Raw genomic sequence first — 17,391 nt, forward strand, 5'->3', positions numbered from 1 at the left:
TCTCCACACCCCACGAGCAGCCCTGGCATTCTAGGATTCCTTACAGAAAACCTGGCAGGAGTCTGCCGGGCGAGGCCAGAGAGGAGGCAGAGAAGCCAGTCTCGATGGTGGAAAGCCCTTGGCTCTGGGTGGTCCACCAGACACTGGTGATCCATGAGGGGTTCAGCTCAGAGTAAAACAACAGGACTGTAGGATATCGTTCTGGCCTCAACACCCCTTTTTATATTTTATTTAGGGACAGGGTCTCACTAAGTGACTTGGGGCCCTGTTAGGTTGCTGAGGCTGCCTTTGAACTTTGCATCCTCCTGCCTCAGTCTCCTGAGCCACTGGGGTTACAGGCGTGTGCCACCATACCTGCCTGAGTCCATGTTCACAAAAACTACCCTGAGCCAGGTGTGGCGGCCCACGTTTGTAATCCCAGCAGCTTGAGACACTGAGACAGGAAGATCACAAGTTCAAGGCCACCCTCAGCAATTCAGCCAGGCCCTAAGCAACTTAGTGAAACCCTGTGTCAAAACAAAATTTTTAAAAATGGACTGGGAATGTGGCTCAGTGGTAAATCACCTGTGGGTTAAATCCCCAGTACAAAAAAACAAAAGCTACCCTTAAGTAGTCCTCTAAAATTGCACAATCTAGTATGGCAGCCGCTGATTGCTTTGGCTATTTAAACATAAACTAATAGAAATTAAATCAAATAAAAGATTCGGTTCCTGAGTCAGACTCAAGAGCTCAGCAGTCTTGAGTTGCTAATGATGGCTGTTTGGGGCGGTACAAATGTGTTCAGGTTCGTCACCACAGGAAGCGCTATGAGATCGTTGCTCCAAGAAGGTTTTTGGAGAGAAAGAAGCCAGACTTGTTTGTTTGGAAATGCAGAGGGTTTAATGGGCTTGTCAACTGCCGTAACACAAAAGCTCAAGCACATGGTTCAGGGTCTCTTGAGCTCTGACGCAAGCACGTTCCTTCGTTTTTCATGCATTTGTTCGATGCACGGTTCCTGGGCACTGCCCTGCTCCAGGACCTGGGGCCGGTTCTGGGGCTAGGACAGCCCTGGCCTCCAGGAGCCCTCAGTCTGAGGGGGACGTTCGAGGGGGTGTTCTGAGGAGGAGCGGAGCTGAGGAAAGGGAGGAAGGGTGAAGTCTGCTCGGGGACCTGCTGGCCTGCCGGGCCTGCAGAACAGCCAGGAGGGTGTGGAGTGGGAGCTCAAGGCCAGGGAGCAGACTTGACAAGCACCCACCTCTGGGCAGTCCCCACCCAAGGGCCTGCTGGGCAGGAGCAGGGAGCATGTGCAGAGTGAGAGGAGACCGAGGCTACGCTGTCCGCGAACGCCGACGGGCCGGGGGCAGGTGGAGAGACCAGGAAGGAGCCAGAGCAGCCACATCAGAGGCTCCTCCCAAGGACGCGGGGTCCTGGAAAGCAAGGTCGGGGAGGGCGAATCATCCAAGGACTAAACAGCTCACACTAGGGTTGGCAGAGCCGTGTCAGTGGGGCAGGGGTGCAGCCCCTCGGCAGTGGGTTCAGGAAGAAACGAAAAGCGAGGAAAAGCAGAAATAGCTACAGGACTAAAAAGAACACTCAGCCACAAGACCCCAAGTCCTGGGCCTTCTGTCGGCTGACGTGCAGAAGGGCGGTGGTGGAGAAGGGTCAGGACCCAGGGTGGAGGGGCCCAGGACACAGCGAGGGCTCGAGGCCTCCAGAGCACAGGTGCAGCCCAGCTCGGGGGACCAGCAGAAGGAGGAGCACAGGCAGCAGAAGTCACCGAGGACAACGGCTTCCAGGAGGAGGGGCAGGGAAACGTGACCTCGGACGTGGGAGAGGGACCTCGGGTGGGCAGTCAGCGGGGACAGAGACGGGAAGAGGGCTTGGGGGGCTTCCCATTCCGAGGACGAGGGGGCATTTGAAGGTGCCAGTGGAGCCCAGGGAGAATGTCGGCGTGTCTCTTGGCCAGTGGAGCAGGACTGAAAGAACTGCCGGTCTTCCTGTAGAACCCTCTGGAGAAGGGAGTGTCCTCAAAGAAGAGCCCAATGCTAGGGACTGAGATTCTGCAGAGCGGGCTTTTGCCAGCCACCAGACAGGGTTCCAAGGGAGGCAACAGGCCACTCTGGGGGCAATCGTGGGCTCGCTGAGCTCACTGGCCCTCATGGTGCTAGGTAGAGCTCTGGGGTCAAGGGTAGAAGTCGGAGGTTGCAAGGAAGTCTTGGTGACATCCCCGCTGGAGAACTTTGTTCTGGGGTCTCAGAAAACACTGGTGAGAAATTTGGGGAATCTCAGAAGATAATAGACCATAGTTGGAATGGGTCAATTCTCAGGTCCCTCACTGTTTGATGGGAATAACAAGGTTCCCAGGAAGTCAGGACACTTGGTCACACCTCTGAAGAGGTGTACAAGGTGTTCCTTCTGGTGAGAAGGGCAAAATCCCCCGGCATGGACAGGAAAAAAACATTAAGCAAAGGAAGTGATCATTCAGTGCTATGAGGGAGGCTCACGGGGACCAGCGAAGACGCCTGAGCTGAAGAGACCCGGGCGTGTAACCACACACAACCCCAGAGACGATCTGCTGGACCAGGAGCGGCGGGTGTGTGGCTTCACTCCCAGCTGCACCCTGGTCAATCCTACCAGGTCCATGGCCAGAAGAATCCCAGGTACTGTCCAAGCAGTGCCCATCTCACAAGGAGGCACGTGCTGAAGGGGTCTTGGTTCTCTGAGGGCCTGAAGCAGCCCCTCCTCCTAGCCCCACTGGCCTGATGAAGCCAGACATCACTCATCTTGGTCAGCCAGATCCTGAATACGCAGCCCATGGGTGAGCCCAGCAGCCCCGGAGAGACCGCGCAAACAGGTGAGCCACCAGGAGACACCAGGCAGCTGCCACCCTCAGCCTGGGCACGGGCATGGCGCCTCCAGGACAGCCCACGTGCACACACACCAGACGCAGGCCCTCCCGCACCCTCTCCATGTAGGTCACCACTGCGTCAGGGTTACACTCGCTTTAATGGATCGTTCACTCTGGTCTCCCTCCTACACCGGGAGCTCCGTTATTAGGTGCCAGGGCCCAGCACCAATGCAGGGCCACCGGAGTCAGGCTGGGAGGACAGTGTTACACTGAGGCAAACCCAGGGCACGACGCCCCCAGCCGCGAGGCTGAGCACTCCCTGGGCTTGCTCCTCAAGGGCCTCCGCGAAGACCCACTGCCTCCAGGATCCCTCCCCGGCCGGGCCGCCCCAGGTCCTCATGGCTTCTTATGGAACAGAGTGGGGGCTGGCTCGTTGCTGGGCTCAGCCATGACCTGCATGGGCTGGTTGTTCAGGGCAGCTTCGCGCATCTTGTGGTACATGAATTCGTTCTGGCGGAACATGCGCAGCTCCATCTCCGTCTGCACCCGCATGCCCTGTGGGATACGCAGACATGGTGACCAGTGGAGACGGGCACCCGACACCCTGGCTCCTGACCTAGCTTGAGGCAAACGACTCAGTTCCTGAGATCAAGTCTGTCCCTCGGACACGCGCACACCCATCTTAGCAGTTGGCGGTTTGTTGGGGAGAGGGAGTCAGATCCTGAGGGCGCAGTTGGAGGGACTCCCTCAGCTGGAGACTGTCTGCCTTTGGGAACCATCAAGCAGGGACCAGGATTTGGACCCTGGTCCCACACGTACACTGGGACAAGTGACAGGACCACTTCAGCCCTCAATCTTGTCACCGAGAAACGAGTGAGACCCCTTCGTGCCTCATGGTAGGTTTGGAAGATCATTGTGTGACATGTGAAAAAGCCCTTGTCCCCCGAATGTGCCTGGACAGACGTGGTCTCACTGGAAACCGGCGCCTGCCCTCTCTGCTCATCACTTGGTCCTCCAATCAGTTTTCGGGGCTCGCATGTCATTTCTCTCTTACAGATGAGGGATCTATGAGGGACCTGGGGGTCTGAGAGGTCAAGAACATCCCCACACGAGGTCGCTCTAGTCCTAATGTCAAGGCCATCCTGCAAGACTGAGGTCACTTGGTGTTCAGACGTGAGGTGCACCGGCTTCCCTGGACCAAGTCCTCTGAGGACGGTCCTGTCATTCAAATAAACACAGGGATGCAGCAGTAGGGAAATCGCACCCTCGTTCTATCTGCCTCAAGCACTAACCCTTGACCCCGCACCACGATGCCATCCTGGTCCCCCATCCTGTGGAGGAGGAGACAGGACACACAGCATAACACAGCTGGAGAGAGCAGAGGCTCAGTCCCAGAGTCTGACTCCGGAGCCGGACTCCAGCTCCGTGTATAAAGGACTGTGCACACACCCTGGCCAAGGCTTCCTCAGTCCAGCCTCAGGCTCAAGGTCCAACAGGCCAGCCCTCAACCCCTAGGTCCCTACAGACAGAGCCCCCTTCCGGGGCCCCAGTGTTTTTGGATGTGAAACCAGGGGTGATAAAGCATTTCTGAGCCCCTCCCTTTCTGGTCCAGCTGGCTATCAGGACTCCCCTAGGGCCGGGTCCACCTGGCCTAGGACTCCCACCCTCGGAGAGCTCAGACAAGGCCAGAGGCCCAGCCCCAGGTGCTACTTGCCTCCAGGTCCTTGGTGATGGGGTGGGAGGGCCCGTGAGTCACCAGGAGGATGGCATAGGCTTTGCAGATCATCCCGTGCCCCACCTCGATGTGACCAGCATGCCAGTTTGTCAGGCCTGCCCGCATCACGGCCATGCCCAGTTGGGCATTGTTGGGGTGGTAGAGCTTCCTGCAGGGCCACAGAAGATAACTATGACACAGCGTCCCAGCCACCCAACAACCGCCCACCTCTGAGCGGCTTAGAAAGAGCCTTCAGGGGTCAGGCCATCTGCGGCCAGCTGGCGGGGGGCTGAGGGGCACAGAATTGGCAAACAGTCCACACAGGGAGCTGAGGGAGCTGGGACTCCAGCCTGAGTCCCCAAGCCAAGTCCTCCCTGGAAGGGGCCAGGATAGTGCCCTGGGCCCAAGGAACTGGAGCCCAGGGAGATGGAGCCCAAGGAGCTAGAGCCCAGGGAGATGGAGCCCAGGGAGATGGAGCCCAGGGAGATGGAGCCCAGGGAGTTGGAGCCCAGGGAGCACCCAGCCTCTCCCAGGAAAGCGGCAGGAATAACTTGAGCATCTTCTGGGACAGCTTGCGCTCACACTCTCTGGGAGGGCTCTGCCCAGCTCGCTGGGCAGTGGGCGGCTCCCCTGGAGCACAGACCTTTTTGTTCCAAGTCATTCATTTGTCCAGAAATGCAAATCCACAGGCTCAGGGGATGCAGAGGTGAAGAGTGGTCACTACTGCTCAGAGCCGTGATAGAAAGGCCCGGGTGTCGGGCTTGTGCGGGTGGGCACCACAGAGGCAGATGTGGGGGAGGAGGGGGTGGGGTGGCATGTGCGCCCTGTGTGCCCCCTCGGAAGAGGCTCTCAGCCGTCTGAGGGCGGTGACGTGACCTACATGTAGCCATCCACCATCCTCCTGGCGTAGTGGGAGGCCTCCCCGAAGGCCTGGAGGTAGGAGAGGACCTCGGAAACGATGCTCAGCATCCTTAGTGTGTAGAGGTTGGTGTCGGCAAACACTGGCTCCTGCTTCTGCAGACTCTCTCGGCACAACTTCACCACCTGGAGCGAGACACCGCCGGTCCGTCACCGCGCCCCGAGCAGGCCCTCGGTCACACGGGGTGCATCCCGAGGACACTGGGCCTCACTCTGAAGGTGGGGAAGCTGCTGACAGATGTGGGGCAGCAGAGTTTGTGATCTGAAGAGCAAAATGTTTCTGTTTGGCTAAGATGCGGGGATGGGAAGTGTAAAGAGGGGACACACCAATAATACAGCAGTGGGCAGCATTTAAAGTCTGTGGGCAGCAGAGAGCTGTGCAAGCTGGGTATGTGTGTATGTGTGTATACGCATACATGTGCACGCATGCAGAGACATCCATATGTAAATATGCACACATATGCAAATACAGATGACAGATTTGTCTCACAACAGTGCAATGACATAGGTACTACTGGAATCCCCTTCTTACTAGAGGAAGAAACTGAAGCACAGAGAGGGTAAGTACTTGGCCAAAGTCACACAGGGACTGAGATCAAAGATTCAAGCCAAGCAGTTGAGCTCCATCTTCACAACCCTTAACACTGGTTGTGCTTTGGAATATCTGGAAAGCTTTTGAAAATGCTGATGTCCAGAAAAGAAAAAAAAAAAAAAAAAAAGATTCTACCCCAGACTAACTGAAACCAAATATCTGGGAGAGAGATGTGGAGTATGTAGTTTGTGGGAGCCCCTGATGGGTCCTTCTGCACAGTGGGGCTGGACAAGTTGACCCTGATAGATGTGGACAAGATGGATGGGCAGAGAAGGAGGCTCCCCAGGCTGGAAGAACCAGCAGGCGGTGGCTGCCTCAGGTCTGGGGAGAAACGCAGCGGATCGAAGGCGGCTTTCCAATGGGCTGGTGCGGACACGGGCTGAGGCTGCACCTTACAGACCAAAGGTCTCCAGAGTGCAGTTCTCTTCCCCTCCTCTCCTCCCCACTGCTGTCATGGGGACACCCCGACTTTCTCCATTTCAAAGCCAGCTGTGCTCTGAGGTTTTCCCAGAGCCCAGGAGCAAAGGGTTGGGGCGTGGCACAGTAAGGGTCCAGCCAGTCTGAGTGGCAGTGGTGCACCCGCATTTGGCTCTGCCAAGTATGAAAGAAAAGAGGAGGAGGAGAGAAGCCAGGGAGGGAAACCGCACCCTGCCTGCTGCTCCAGCTCCTGGCTCACGCCCTCGACTCGGTTTCCCCGACTGTACAGCAACAAGGATCACCCAACTCTCTCCCCACCGGATTGGATTCCGGGGAGGCAGAGTGTTGTGCTGGCCTCCCCAGGGAGGGCTCCATGCCTGCAGTGACTGAGTTAGCGGAGGTGGAGGGGAGAGGGGGTAGGAGCGGAAGGAAATGAAGAGACTCCATCCCCACCGTGCCTGCCAGTCACACGCAAACCTGCCCACCGGCCAGGGCTCAAAGAGCTCGGGAAAACCTTCCTCCCAGTCTCTGTGTTCTGCTGCAGACTGGGTGGATCACACCTTGCGGGGGAGCTGGGCTGCCCAGGATAATTCAAAGCCAGGGTCTGGACATGAGGACTTTTTGAAGGTGACTAGTGCCCAGCCAGATGAGAGTCCCCCCGCGCCTTGAGAGCCAAGGTTGAATGTTGGGTTGGCGGAGACTAGAAACTGTGGTGACTGGTGCTCCGGTTACTCAGAGCAAGAGGCCACTCCAGAGCCCAGCTGCCTCGCCAGCCGCCAGCCCCACCCACGTCTGCCCAGCTGCCACTGCTCAGCTCACACCCAGTTCTGGTGAGCCACAGGGTGCTGAGAACACACCCCTACCAGGCTGAAGGTCTGAGAGTGGGAAAAGCCGCGGTTCTCCAAGGGGCCTCCGCCCACCATCCCCAGGAGCAGTGCCCCCTCACCTCGTGGTACAGACCCTCGGAGCGAGCCTTGTCTATTTTCTCCAGCATGTCCTTGGAGAACTGTATCATCTCCTTCACGACTTCCGGAGACGGCTGGAAAAGAGGGACGCGGCGTCGGAGGCCCCTCCAGGAGAAAGCCACTGCTGGCAGCTGCCTCCGCGGGCCGTGGGTGCCGAGCGGGAGCAGGGCCCTCCTGGTCTGAAGGCGCCCGGGATGCCTGCGGCCTCTCCAGCGGCGCCCCGCGCTCCTCTGGCTTGGCCTTCCTGCCAGCCGTCCCGTCCGGGCTCCCCGCGGGTTTGGACCAGGAGCAGAGCCCGGCCTGGTCCCTGTCGGGTTCTCTCTGCCCTTTGGATTCCGATCTGTCACTCAAAGCATCGGCCACTCAGGTGCCAGCCTCACTTCTCCCACCAAGTCCGCAGGCTGCAGAGAGCAGCCCAGGTTCAGGGCCCAGCCTGCGGCCGGATCCAGACACCCACTCCTGGGACGCCAGCTCCCGCTTGCGCTCATTCAGCCCTCGCAGCGACCCGCAGGGCCAGCATCCCCAGAGGTCAGAGGGAGTTTGTCAGCTGCTCTGTGAAACCCGGACTCACTTGGCTTACCACATTTGCCTAGTCAGACTTGAGGCGTGAAAGTACCATGATTAAGAAGCCGGATCCCGCGAGGACGCAGTAATTTTTTAAAATTTTTGTGTGTTTGTTTTAGTTGTAGGTGGACACAGTGCCTTTTTTTATTTTTACGTGGTGCTGAGGATAGAACCCAGGGCCTCACACATGCTAGGCAGGCGCTCTACCACTGAGCCACAACCCCAGCCCGACACCATGATTTTGAAGGAAAAAAGCCAAGTTTGTCAAAGTCCAAAGGAGGAGTGGAAGGAGCCAGTGAAGAGGGGAGGAGCCAGCGAAGAGGGGAGGAGCCAGTGAAGAGGGCAGGATCAGAGGGGAGGGTCCAAGTAGAAGGGCGGAGCCAGAGAGAAGGAAGGGAGCCAGGGGAGGGGCCAGGGGAGAGGGGCGGGGTCAGGAGAGAGGGGTGGGGCCAGAGAGAAGGAAGGGAGCCAGGGGAGGGGCCAGGGGAGAGGGGAGGGGTCAGGAGAGAGGGGTGGAGCCAGAGAGAAGGGGAGGGAGCCAGGGGAGGGGCCAGGGGAGAGGGGAGGAGCCAGATGAGCATGGGATGGAGAAAGTGGGATGCAGGTTCCCCACTCTGAAGAAGTGGTACGTTCCAATTGTGGAAACCAAGCGCGAAGGCTGTGGAGAGAACGAGAACAACCTAGGGAGCCTAAATGAAGAGCACTCAATGGTACATCGGAGGAAAATGCTGTATATTTTGTTGTTATTTTCTCATTTAAAAAATAATCAGTGGAGCTGAGCATAGTGGTGCACACTTGTAATCTCGGCCATTTGGGCAGCTGAGTCAGGAGGACCGCAAGTTCCAGGCCAGCTTCAGCAACTTAGCAAGTCCGGTCTCAACATAAACTCCAAAGGGCTGGGGATGAAGCTGGGGGTAAGGCACTTAGGAGACTCTGGGTTCCATCCCCAGTTCAGAATGTATAAACACACACATACACACACACACACATGTGCATTTGGTTTGATTTCTGTATAGGCTTACATATACTCCTGTTAAAGGGCCAGGAAAGATCTTGACGCAATGGAAGGGCTGAGTTTGGTGTCCTGAGCTGGGTGGTGCTAACTGGGCTGCGATGACACATTGTAAGAAAAAAAAACAACTGCACTGACATCAGGAACAGTTAGTTCAACTTAAGGACCATTACTAAGTTAGTCCAATGCCCCGCTTTACAGATGAGGAAACTAAGGCCCAGAAGGAAGAGACTGGCACAAGCTCGGGCATCACAGGCCATACCCAGAACTGGACAGGCCTCCTTTTCTCTTGCCAGTACTCTTTCTATGCGCTCACTACACTACACTGGACTCTTTCATGGCTTAGGACACCCTTGCTTTTAAGCAGATATACTTGGTTTTTTTCCCCCCCTGCTTAATTATTTAGGTTGCATTATTTTTATTTTGAGTTTATTTATTTTAATAGAGAAACCCAATTTGATATTTTTTAAAACTAACAGAAATATTTTGCTTTGAATCCAGGGAGGGTAGAGCAGAAAACACCAATGCTCGATGTCAAGAGGGACACCAGCTCTGCAGTCTGGACTGGAAGACACGGGCACAGCTTCACCCGTACCTGACCATCCTCAGTGAAGGAACCAGAGTCTGCGCTCCACCTAACGAGTATTGCAGCCGCTGTTGAGCATCAAGAGTTAGAAAAATGACAATGTGCTGCATTGATTTTGGAAGGGAGGAAAGAGGATCCTGCCTGTTAAGGAAACAGTTTAGCGGTGGTTGGAGCAAGTTATGAAACAAGCCTCGTGCTGGAGGGAGTCCTGGCTCGGAAAACACGGGGCCCCCATGTCATCAAGGCGAGCTGGATGCCTGGCGTGTTCTCCCATGGCGCCCTCAAGGCTGCGCGCGCACACACACATGTGCCCACATGCATTTCCTGGGACGCAGAACTACTGATTCTGTGAAAGGAGGTTGTACAAGGGGCACATCATCCTGGGGTCCGGCTACCCTAACTCCTTCCTGGACGGGTGACTCTCCATCTGTCCACCCTGGGCACCCCTGACGCTTGGTCACTGCTCCCTTCTCTGCCTGTGTGGAGACAGGCTGTTCCTGCTGTGTGTGGGTGTGCGTGGTCTGAGGGGGTGTGCGTCCCTTGTAATTTTTATAAAGAGAGGCGTACACAGTGTGATGGGTTCAAAGTTCATACACTGAAGTCCTAACCCGAGGACCTCAGAATGTGGCCTTAGTTGGAAAGAGAATCACTGCAGACGCAACCCATTAAGTTGAGATCACACTGGATGAAATAGGGTGGGTCCCTGATCCAATGTGATGATAAAAAGATATAAAATCCAGTATGTCCTTATAAAAAGAATGCCAAGGAAAGAGAGAGGGAAAACAACCTGAAGAGATGAAAAATGGCCATCCACAAGCCCAGGAGAAAGATCTGGAACCCCCCTCAGCCCACGGAGGAACCCACCCCATCCACAGTCGGATGTGGACCCCTTGCTTTCGGAGCGGTAAGACCCATTCCTCTGGTTTAAGGACCAGTCTGTCAGCACACTTCCTGAAGACTGGCATGCACAGCACTGCCCGGCCCTGATTCTCTCCCTCAACAAACAGCTCACTCCTGTCCACACCTGAATGTCTCCTCGTTCCTCAGGGAACCTTTCTGTCTGTGGCCGACTGGGTTTTATTCGATACCTACGGTTGCCGACAGTGCTGTGGTGGATTTCCTTCTTCGTTGTTGGGTCCGTTTGAGACCTTGGGACAGGCCCTTCAGGGACCCCTCCTGACACGACACTTTCCCCTCTGGGACTCAGCTCCCAGCCCCTTGACCACAGATCCATACAACCTCACTGTCACTCTCGGCTTGTGGCTTCACCCAGCTCCTCAGACACCTGGCGCCTGGCCCTCTCCCGCTTCGGCTGAGCTCCCGAGCCCTCCGCGAGCCTGCCCCATCTGCATGCTGTCCATCCCATGAGACTAGGGATCCCTCTGGGATTACTCAGTACCAAATCTCCTTGCCCATCAGACCTCCGTATCTGAACGGCTCGGATTTATTGGCCATACAGGAGCAGAGGGTGGAACCGGAACGTGCTGAGGGCCTCTGGGCTGCTCCCTTTACCTACAGCATCTTGGTTGGTCGGCAAAGCAACCTTCATTCCCATTTTGCAGATGGGAAGACTGAGCGACTCCTCCTCAAACACCGGTCAGGACACCAGCTGGTTCCTACCATGCCTGCCACCTCCCCAAGGGCTGTGGGCTGGGCCTGGCTGTGAGGTCGCCTGGCCTGCGCCCAGCAGCAGGCTGCTGTACCTTGGGGTCCTCCTTCACCCCCAGGAAGAGGTCGTCCTTCAGCCCTTTCTGGCAGTGGTCACAGGTGCAGTCAAAGTAGTACTGCCTCTTCAGCTGCCTCCTGCGCTCCTCGCTGACATTGAGGAAGTCGATGTAGGACACCGTCAGCTCCTCTCCTTCCGAGATCTTGCCCAGGGCCCGGAGCTCAATCCTAGAGCAGGATGGAAGGAGAGGAGTCAGGAGAACCCAGGCCACCAGAACAGGACTGTGCTCTGCTCGGCTTCACGGGGTCGAGTCCTGGCGACGGCAACTTCCACGAGCACCCTGAGAAAGCTCCCGTCCCCTCCAGGAAGGGAAGGGTGCCTGGCGCACGGCAGTCAGGCCACTCGATGCTCTAACGGCCAGTCTGCTCTGCTCAGTCGACTGCTCTGGAGTAAGCTCCCGTAGGCCCAGAAGGCGGGGCTGGGTCAGGAAACCAGGCACAGCTGGCATTTCTCAGTCACCGTGCACGCTTAGCTACTGGTTGTCTGTGACGAGGGAAGGCAGAAAGAATACGACAAAACCCCAAGGAAGAAAAGACCCCGAAATGATTTCTGGCTAATTTGGAGACACTCTCTTAAAAACAAATGCATTCCGCTACCACAACCTGCCACTCTGTGTCTAAATAAGGCCCAGGACCTTCAACCTTGGTCCAGGGGTGCGGGCCTACATCGCATGGGGACTTATACCCACTGTGGTCACTGGAGGCAGAGGAACAAAGGCCAGGTCTGCCGCCTGCTCATTGCTGGCTTCAGCGTTTACTGGGACACGTGGCGTGTTGGTCGAAGGTGGTTGCAATGGTAGGTGGATTTGGAATTTCCCTCCAGCCTGGGAAACACCCACAGCGCGACCCACCTCCTGAGCAACAGTACGGAAGGAAGGCGCTCGAGGAAAAAGCCCTCTGCAGAACTGGCCCCAGCTGAGCGAGCTGGATCCCAAGTGGGCCTCATGGCCCAGCAGGAAACCATCGTCCAGAAAGTAAGGGCAGGATGCAGAGGGCTGGGGACGGGACTGCAGAGGTGCCCACATCCTCACCACCCAGAAAGGCGTCAGACGCTGCGTGACAGGCAGGACGGGACTCCAGCACCCCAAGGGCTCTGGCAAAGCAGCCCCTTCCCTGTCTTCCAAGGAGAGTGGCAGATACATGCCCGTCTGGCACCTGAGGTCACCACTGAAGGCAGAAACTCCCCCAGAGTGGACTCTGCTGTCGTGAACAGCTGACGGGAGCCTGGAAGAGCCTGGACCCGCGCGCCTCCTCTTCCTTCTTTCCTTTCTCCCCAGCCCGGTTCCTGGCAGTGACGAAGGCGGGTGGGCGGAAGGCGGGTGGCTGCGCTCACAGCTCTGCTGATAGCCCTGGCCTGCCCGAGCTGCAGGGCCTCTCTGCAGCTGACCAAGAGAGCAAGTGTCCTCCTCCCAGGTCCCACAGCACAGGGTGGCAGAGCTGAGACTAGAACTGGTGCCCTGGTGCTGCCACTGGGTACCGGCTCACGTGAGGCTGCCTTGCGGCCAGCGCAGTTGCCTGGGAAACGAGATGCCTCACCACCCTGGCTTTTTAGGACTCCTTTGCTGGGCAAGGTGTCCTAAGTGAGCCATCCAGGGCCAGCGTGTAGGGTGGATCGCTGTGGAGAGCGGAGACAGAGTAGGGGAGAGCAGTGACTGGGACAGGGCTCTCCATGCTGCGGCAGGACGGGTGCCTGGGGATGTTCTGTGCAAGGGCACAGGAGGCTCAGCTGCTGGCAGTCCCCTGCAGGAGGAGGCTGTGCAGGAGTCCTGCTAGCGCCGACCTTGAGCTCGGGCTCGCAGCTCCGGGAAGGAAGGGACTCCCCAGCTCCGCTTCCCGGGCTCCTGCCGCCTCGCAGTGACTGTGAACTGTGGCTTTCCTGAGAGCCACACCAGCTCCTAACACTGCACTTTGCAACTGCGGGAAAGCTGCACAGGTGTCCTGGTTCTGCAGCTTCCTGGCACGGAGAACGAGGCCTGCACCGTCTTCAACCTGGTGAGACAGGCGTGAACAAAGACCCGCGTCTCCATCAGAGAGCAGGCGCCACCTGCTCCCAGCGCCACCTTCAAGGCCTGTGTCTGCCAGTCCTTGCTTTCCAATCCCCCGTCCCCCTTGCGGGACCCGAGAGTTTGTTCGCGCTGGTGGCGGCAGATCACTGGTGTTCTGCCCGTGGATGAGGAAGCCACTCTGCTCACACCAGTCCTTTCAGAGGCAGCTCACTGTGGTGGCATGTCATAATCCAACAGCGACCCAGCAGCTGGTTTGATCAGTATTTAAGAATTTTCAAAAACAAATTAATTTTGTATCACTTAAATTCCAAAACCACACATATGTTCCACCCTGTCTGATGTCACAGATGCACCTTGACTTCCGGGGTCACATCCAAATGAACCCACGGTAACGTGAAAATATTGAGAGGCAAAAGCACAGGCAGGCTTGCCCCCACGGAGGAGCATGCAGGTAATAAAACGTCCAGACCCTCAGAAGAATGCCGTCCATCCCCCAACCTGCCCAGCACCGCAGCCCGGCCGGCCGGCCTTCAGTGTGCCCAGAGCACAGGCCTGGCCTTGAGGGTGAGATCATCTCACACCCAGCCATTGTGTGATGAGGCACTGCATGGGCCACCTGGCCTGGCGACCGTGGGCCTGACAGTGAACCACAGAACGTTGGTAGGGCACACTCTGCTTTGAGCCAGGTCATCACAAGCAGGGGACTTGGAATTGGGCGCTGGGGGCAAATGGGAATTGAAATAAGCGCTGAGGAAGACGCAGGAGCCGAGGGTTGCAGGCTTCTCTTCCTGCAGCCAGCTGCCCTGCACCCGTCACTGCCCGCCTTGACCTGGCCCCTGTACCTCCAGCACGCTGCCGTTCCGTCATCCAGCTGGCTGCTGGCAACTTATTTAGTGTTTCTTGCAGAGCTTAGGAACAGAGCCAGAGCCAGAGGCACAGAGACTTAGGACAGGGAGGTCCCCAGAGACGCCCTCCTCCTGACCTTTGCTCCCCTGACATGGAACCAAAGCCAGGAGATGGTGACTCATCTGGAGTCCCATGCCGTGCCCAGCAGCAGAGACACAGGTGCACAAACCACTCTGCTCTCGTTCCCAAAGCACAAATTCCCGAAGACCACTTCAGCCTGAGCCAGAGACCCCTCCAGGGTCATTTGATCATCATTAAGAAAAAGCAGAAGCAAATTTAACCTAAACTGTGAATTCAGAGTTGGCCAGAAACTATAAACAGAATACTATGAATAAATATCGACTGAGGATGTCCCAGTTGTAGGTGCTATTTTCAGAAACCAGTCTGGGTGAGAAGTTGGGGGTAATAAGAAAACCAGGTCCTTCTGCGGGTCAGTGATGTCCACAGGCCTGTGCACGGTGAGCAGGGTGTAGGGGTGATGGAGGTCTGAGCTAAGATGTGGGCTGAAGGACTCATGCTTTGGGCTGGGAGAGAGAGAAGTGAGCAGAGAGAGAGGAAGAGGGTGGCTGAGCAGCCATTTTAGTTCAGATGCACTAAAAACGCGCCATGCAGGGAGGCTGGGCCCTGGCGTGCGGAGGACACAGGGTGGACAGCAGCCACGGAGTCTTGGGTGGGTGGTCCCAGCACACCAGGCAAGGGAGGCAGATGGGTCAGAGGAGCGGGTTGCTGGAAGGACTGACCCACCTCATCTGGGTGTGAAACATGGATTTCACTGCCTCATGGCTGAAAGACAAAACAGACACCAAAAGCAAGTCAGTACCACTAGCTGGCCTGCCAGCTGGCAAGGACACCCACAGTCCGAGCAGCCTGGGTCCTAGCCCTTCCAGCCGGTTCCATGGCAAGACGCGGCTGGCCCGGGGGATAGGGCACTGGATTTGGAGTGAGGAGTTCTGGGCGTGGAAGCCCTGACAGCTTGCCTGCCTCCCCAGGGTCGGCATCTCACCCGCACCCTGGCGAGAGTCCTGAGAATGCACTTGAAGTTCAGTGCTAAACCACGGTGGGGTGTGAACACCCTGGAGACCGGTGCACTCACGTGGGCACTGGGTAAGCCTGGTGGGAGTCGGAATCGGGGCCCAACTCCAGGCCCAGGTCTCTCCACAGTGACGGGTGGCCAGGCAGGGAATGCAAAGTCGTCCTCCCTTACACAGAAGCCAAGAAGCCCAGACACACAGGGCTGCTCGAAATTAGTAGATGCAGGGAAGCCAGAGCAGAAGCCAGAGAAGACTGAGGAAGGTTCCAGGCTCCTTGGCCATTGCACAGTGACAGGCGGGGCCCGGGTCACCAGGCTTACGGAAGGGCCACCTGGAGAGCCGGCCCCGCACATGGCTGAATGAGATCTCCTAGCCAGCCAGCCCAGCCTGGACAACCAGCCCTCTCAGGAGCTTCCAGGAGGTGCACACAGTGACCCCAAGGGGCTTAGAGGACAAATACAGATGCTGGGAAAATATTATCATTGGGGCCCAAAATAAACTCCTCTTGAGGTCTTTCTCAATTGCTTTAGAAACTGATGTCAGAAACGGGCAGGAAGAAGGAAGTCAGAGTCCTTGTCACATGGATGGCGAGGCCCAGCTCTCAGCCGGGACCCAAAACCACTGTCTCTGGCCTCTGGGACATTACTGGGGAAACCTGCCTGATGTTGAAGGCTCAGAGTGGCTTGCACCTGTAAGGAGAGCTCCCCCTTAGAGCAGGCGCAGGCTCGGGGAGCCTCCCCCAGGTCCGGAGGCCGGGCTCACCTCACTGGCAGGTCGTCTCCATTTGTTCCCCACCCCAAGACCCACCTTTGCCCATGTCCCGTCTGTGCCTTCCCAGGGCGCAGGGTTGAACTCCTTTGCCTGGCCTCTGCTCCTGGCCCTGCATCCCTGGGTCAGCCCTTCAAATGTCCTGCACACTCCTGACGGGCCACGGGTAGGGTGTGGTCCCACCAGCCTCTCCTGGCCTGTGTTCCGCATGGCCTCTGGGAGGCCACTCCAGCTTCGCATTTTAGAACAGAGGCTAGAGGCTCACCCAGCAGGACCTGACCGTGGCCTTCCCTGCCCCTCCTCACTACCCTCCCAGCCCGTCATCTGACTCGTGCACATCACCTTCCACCCCAGCCAGGCCAACAGGCCGCCCTGGTGAGGTGACGCTGGAGGCCCCGAGCCCGTCCCCGACTCACTTGCCGTTGTTGAAGATGACGGTGCAGTTGGGCCAGCAGTCGTGATTCACCAGGCCCAGGTTGGGGAAGATGCCCACGCCCACTGCCTGCAGGCCTCTCTGGTCACTGAGCGTGAACCCATTGCAGTTGATCTACCAGAGGAAGAGACCAAGGGCAGGTCAGTGGCCACCCACCGGGGCAGCGCCAGCCCAGCTGCTGTGGGAGCCAGGCCCAGAGCCCCGCCCAGGGCCTCCTCCACTCCGCCTCACTCCACAGGACCCACAGGGCCAGACCATCCAGAGCCCGAGCTTGCCAAGCCGTCCAGCATGGACGTGAGTTGCATGAGCCGATCCTTAAAATAAATGCTGCCCTATCTGCATGGTCAGGGCTGGAGGGATGCCAAGCATGATCTTGCTGTTGTTATTACAGGGACCCCTCCTCATCCTGACCACCAGACCTCGTAAGAGACACGGCCCACCAGGAGCTCCTGATCCAGGAGGCCCGGCCTCCACTCCTGGACCCTGATGGCCTCCGCAGCTCTGCTGCTCCCTCCGGAAGCCCACCTTCCCCTCGCCGCTCGCCGGCCGGCTGCCGCAGCTCTCCTCAGTCCTGCCCTACAGGCCTGGGGAGGGGAAGGGCTTGATTCCCAAAGTGACCCTGGGCAGGGGGGATGGGGACCAGGTCTTTGTCTTCAGTGCAGACAGGAGAAAATTCAGAAAGTGCTGATAAGCAGGAAAATAAGCTGCCGTCCAGTCTGCGGTCCAGTCTGCTGTCCAGAGATGGTAAACGCAGTGTGCAGGGGGATCAGGGGCAGCCGGGCAGGACCGTCTCAGAGTGAGCGAAGCCAGCGAGAGCAGGGCCAGGTCTGCACCTACAGCCTCCGTCCTCCTCAGCCTCTTGGTCTCCCCTCCTGCCTCTGCACCAGCACCTTCCGGAAACTTCTAGGTTGGACAGTTCCTAACCCT

General features: G+C 57.5%; 1 protein-coding gene across 2 annotated transcripts in view; it reads right to left on the reverse strand.

Moving 5' to 3' along the window:
- Positions 1-2,966: 2,966 nt before the first annotated feature.
- Positions 2,967-17,391, reverse strand: part of SMYD1 (SET and MYND domain containing 1) — a 35,096-nt gene continuing 20,671 nt past the window's right edge. The window contains exons 4-10 of one of the 2 annotated variants that reach the window (XM_079111269.1): positions 16,448-16,578; positions 14,977-15,015; positions 11,299-11,488; positions 7,415-7,507; positions 5,422-5,585; positions 4,542-4,710; positions 2,967-3,382 (exon numbers count right to left, since the gene is read on the reverse strand). In XM_079111269.1, coding sequence (XP_078967395.1) covers positions 3,224-3,382; positions 4,542-4,710; positions 5,422-5,585; positions 7,415-7,507; positions 11,299-11,488; positions 14,977-15,015; positions 16,448-16,578 — 945 coding nt within the window. In that variant the 3' untranslated portion in view covers positions 2,967-3,223. The remainder of the gene's footprint in view (positions 3,383-4,541; positions 4,711-5,421; positions 5,586-7,414; positions 7,508-11,298; positions 11,489-14,976; positions 15,016-16,447; positions 16,579-17,391) is intronic. The other variant, XM_079111270.1, reaches the window with a different exon arrangement.

This window comes from Sciurus vulgaris, assembly GCF_902686455.1.
Source record: "Sciurus vulgaris genome assembly, chromosome: 14".
In the NCBI taxonomy this organism is placed as follows: Eukaryota; Metazoa; Chordata; class Mammalia; order Rodentia; family Sciuridae; genus Sciurus; species Sciurus vulgaris.